This window comes from Protobothrops mucrosquamatus, unplaced genomic scaffold, assembly GCF_001527695.2.
Source record: "Protobothrops mucrosquamatus isolate PMUCROS unplaced genomic scaffold, P.Mucros_1.0 scaffold14005, whole genome shotgun sequence".
Classification (NCBI taxonomy): Eukaryota; Metazoa; Chordata; class Lepidosauria; order Squamata; family Viperidae; genus Protobothrops; species Protobothrops mucrosquamatus.
Window position 1 is genome coordinate 1 of NW_015399774.1, and position 4,356 is coordinate 4,356.

A 4,356-nucleotide genomic window follows, 5' to 3' on the forward strand; every position below is an offset into this window, starting at 1 on the left:
GAAACATCTGCAAGAAAAGAACCAAGCTCAGAGCACCAAGGACCCCACAGTCCTCCTCCTCCTCCTCTGTACACCTCACTCCCTTCTAGCACTGATGATGTTTCCTAGTTGGGTCATGAAACATCTGCAAGGAAACAGCCAGGCTCAGAGCACCAAGGACCCCACAGTCCTCCTCCTCCTCCTCCTCCTCCTCCTCCTCTGTACACCCCACTCTCTTCTAGCACTGATGATGTTCCCTAGTTGGGTCATGAAACGTCTGCAAGAAAACAGCCAAGCTCAGAGCACCAAGGACCCCACAGTCCTCCTCCTCCTCCTTCTCCTTCTCCTTCTCCTCCTCTCTTGGCTGATGCTAATGTGAAGGGCAGATATTCATGTGAAGAACCCTCTGTGAATATTAACAAAATCGACTTACTCCCATTTGCCAGATATGTCAATGTCGACATTGGAGATGTGGGTGTTACAATCCAAGGTGGTAATCGTTGGTCTCCCAGCAGCATCATTCCCCAGTTGCAAGCCCACGGAGATGGAGATGCCGTCAACCTTCAGTTCAAAGGAGCCGCGGTCTTTGCTGGTAGGAGACACAACACAACAGGAGTACTCCCCAAAATCTCAGACATTTGTTTCAAGAGATAACGAAGCCACCAGCCTAAGCCTAGGCTGAAGCAGTTATTCCTGTTATTCAATTCCTTGTCGTGTCCCCTCCCACTGCTCAACCTGATAGTGTCCTGTTTGACACTGGTGTGCGGCCTTGCAGGACTACAATGTTCATATAGAGGTCAAGATGTATTTATTTATTAAATTGATATGCCACCCATCGCATTACCCAGACTGGCCCTGGGAGGCTTACGATGGCAAAAAAAGCAGAAGTATAAAAGCATTAAAATTAAGAGCAATTAAATAAAGGTAAAAATCAAAGTGGATTTTGTCTCTCACTCAATCAACCAAGTCATCTAACTCATTCAGTTCACTCAACCAATCAACACACACAACTCAACCAACCAACCAACTCATACAACCTATTCAAGTCACTCAACCAAACAACCAATGCATCCAATTCATCCAACTCACTCAATCAACTAACCAACCGATTTACCCAACTCACTCAACCAACCAACCAACCAACTCATCCAACCCATTCAATCCACTCAACCAAAGAACCAATCAACTCATCCAACTCAACCAACCAACTCATACAACCTATTCAACTCACTCAACCAAACAACTCATCCAACTCACCCAACCAAACAACTAGCTCATTGAACTCATCCAACGCACTCAACCAACCAACTCATCCAATTCATCCAACTAAACAACTAACTCATTGAACTCTTCCAACTCAACCAACCAACTTATCCAACTCACTCAACCAAACAACTAACTCATTGAACTCATCCAATTCATTCAACCAAACAACTAACTCATTGAACATCCAACTCACTCAACCAAATAACTAACTCATTGAACTCATTGAACTCATCCAACTCACTCAATCAAACAAACAAACAACTCATCCAACCCATTCAATCCACTCAACCAAAGAACCAATCAACTCATCCAACTCAACCAACCAAACAACTAGCTCATTGAACCCATCCAATGCACTCAACCAACCAACTCATCCAACTCACTCAACCAAACAACTAGCTCATTGAACTCATCCAATGCACTCAACCAAACAACTCATCCAACTCACCCAACCAAACAACTAACTCATTGAACTCATCCAACTCACTCAACCAAACAACTCATCCAATTCATCCAACTAAACAACTAACTCATTGAACTCTTCCAACTCACTCAACCAAACAACTAACTCATTGAACTCATCCAATGCACTCAACCAACCAACTCATCCAACTCACTCAACCAAACAACTAGCTCATTGCACTCATCCAACTCACTCAACCAAACAACTAACTCATTGAACTCATCCAACTCACTCAACCAACCAACTCATCCAATTCATCCAACTAAACAACTAACTCATTGAACTCTTCCAACTCAACCAACCAACTTATCCAACTCACTCAACCAAACAACTAACTCATTGAACTCTTCCAATTCATTCAACCAAACAACTAACTCATTGAACATCCAACTCACTCAACCAAACAACTAACTCATTGAACTCATTGAACTCATCCAACTCATTCAACCAAACAACTAACTCATTGAACATCCAACTCACTCAACCAAACAACTAACTCATTGAACTCATTGAACTCATCCAACTCACTCAATCAAACAAACAAACAAACAACTCATCCAACTTAACCAAACAACCAACACATCCTTCCATTATTGGATGGTTCTAGACCCCTCTGAAGAATGGAAGATCTGCATCTTAAGGTTTCTTCTGGACTTGGTGCTTTTGACCAGCTTTGCTGCTCAAAAGCTAAGTCCCACTATGGCAGTGTTTCTCAACCTTGACAATTTTAAGGCATGTGAACTTCAACACCCAGAATTCCACAGCCAGCATTGCTGGCTGTGGAATTCTGGGAGTTGAAGTCCACATGCCTTAAAATTGTCAAGGTTGAGAAACACTGCACTATGGAGATACAAGACCTTGGCCATGTGTTGACTCCATTCAATGTGGACTAAAGTTCCATGCTTTACACAGGGCTGCTTTAACAGATGTTGCTGAAATTCAGCTAGTAAATACTTAGTCTGCCCAGTTGCCTGGGAGGGGCATTGAGGACCCCAAGCTCATAGACGCGATGCAGAAGTCTTCCTGGCCCAACAGAAAAGATTTTTGTTCCCCTTCCACTTGCACAGAGGTAGTTATCCCAAAGGTTGTTTTTTTTTTAAAGGCAACTGGACTTTCTTGGGGGGGGGGGTTGCTTGAAAACTTTTGCTTCTCATCCAACGATGTCAGAATCCAATTACATATAAATTCTAGCTACCTACTCTGAAAAAAGATCCATTTCTTACTCTTTGTGGATTCTGTCATACTACGAAAGGGGAGGAGGGAGCAAGGGGGTTTATGACTCTCACTTCCTTCATTTAAACTACAAAGGACTGGATGTGATTCTTATCAAGAGGACTGACCATAACAATATGGCCACAGCCTTTCATCTACTATCTCTCTGAAGTCTCCCTTCTGCCGGCAGCGAGGAAAAAGGGGGTGGAAATGTAACGCCTGGGATCATCACTGGAAGGACGGTGGGGTGGGGGCTGCTTGGGACCACTTAAAGCATTGAATGGTAGGGGTTGGCCCCTCAGATCCTGTCTAGCATGCCTGCAACCATCTTCTCTTAATAAAGATGCCTGTTGGAAGAGATATTCCAAGAGTTCTGTCTTCTTAAGATGTAAAGTGGGGTGGGTCCTTACAAAAAAAGTTTCTTTTATTTCTTGCATGAGAAGAAAAACGTTTCCAAAGGGGGGAAAAAAAACCAAGAAAATCCAGTTGCCTTTTAAAGAAAACACGTTTGGGACAACCATGACCTGGATGATGGAGGATCTCCACGGGCACAGAGGTAGATAAAATTATTCTAAAGTGTGTGGATTTGTGATACCAGGCAATGGGGTCCCGAGCTTCTGTTCTAAACCATGGGGTTGAAAGGTCCGTGTGATGTCCAAGAGGCCAGCCATGATAGCCCCTGAATGAACTTTCTGTTTTGAGAGGGAGTTGCAGTTATTTCTGCCACGAAACAGAGGGATGAATGGCCGTCAGGTACTCAGCCAGTTTCAGAAGCAACAACAAAGGTACGGAAAGGTAAGGAGCAGCGAGACTCACAACCAACGTTTCTTCAGCTCCCAACGGCCAGTCATTTCAGCCAAAGCATTCCTGATGGAGACCCTCACGCCCTGGCCTGGCATGGGTTCAATTGTTGAATTGGGCAGCTCGAACCTACGAATGTTCAGACTGAAAACAAGGATGGAGAGGAGAAAAAAAAAAGCTTTTGAATTTCTGAGTTGAGTGGCTGGGCTTCATCTTGCCATCAGCGTGTCCAGCCACATCGATTCAAGACTGAGCAGTTACATTCAGCCCATTTGCTAAGCTTTGGTAAATATGCACCAATATGATGAATAATCTTCAGTCAAATCTACTGTACGGTGGAAACTTACTGAGTAGACAAACAAGCTTGCCAAAGAAACTACAATGGATGGGAACCAGGAAAGGGTAGCATAAAGGGAGGATGTAAGATAGAGTAGAGTAGAGTAGAGTAGAGTAGAGTAGAGTAGAGTAGAGTGGAGTGGAGTGGAGTGGAGTGGAGTGGAGTGGAGTGGAGTGGAGTGGAATGGAATGGAATGGAATGGAATGGAATAGAATAGAATAGAATAGAATATAGCATGGAATGGAATGGAATGGAATAGAATAGGAATAGAATAGAATAGAATAGAATAGAATAGAAT

The 4,356-nt window shown here is 43.5% G+C and overlaps 1 protein-coding gene across 1 annotated transcript; it reads right to left on the reverse strand.

Annotated features, from left to right (window-relative positions):
* Positions 1 to 412: 412 nt before the first annotated feature.
* LOC107301533 (lipopolysaccharide-binding protein-like) lies at positions 413 to 3,865 on the reverse strand (the record flags this gene model as incomplete). The annotated part of the gene is made up of 2 exons (XM_015830743.1): positions 413 to 568; positions 3,737 to 3,865. Coding segments are annotated over 2 exons (285 nt in total), but the record flags the coding sequence as incomplete, so codon positions are not given.
* Between the last annotated feature and the right edge of the window lie 491 nt (positions 3,866 to 4,356).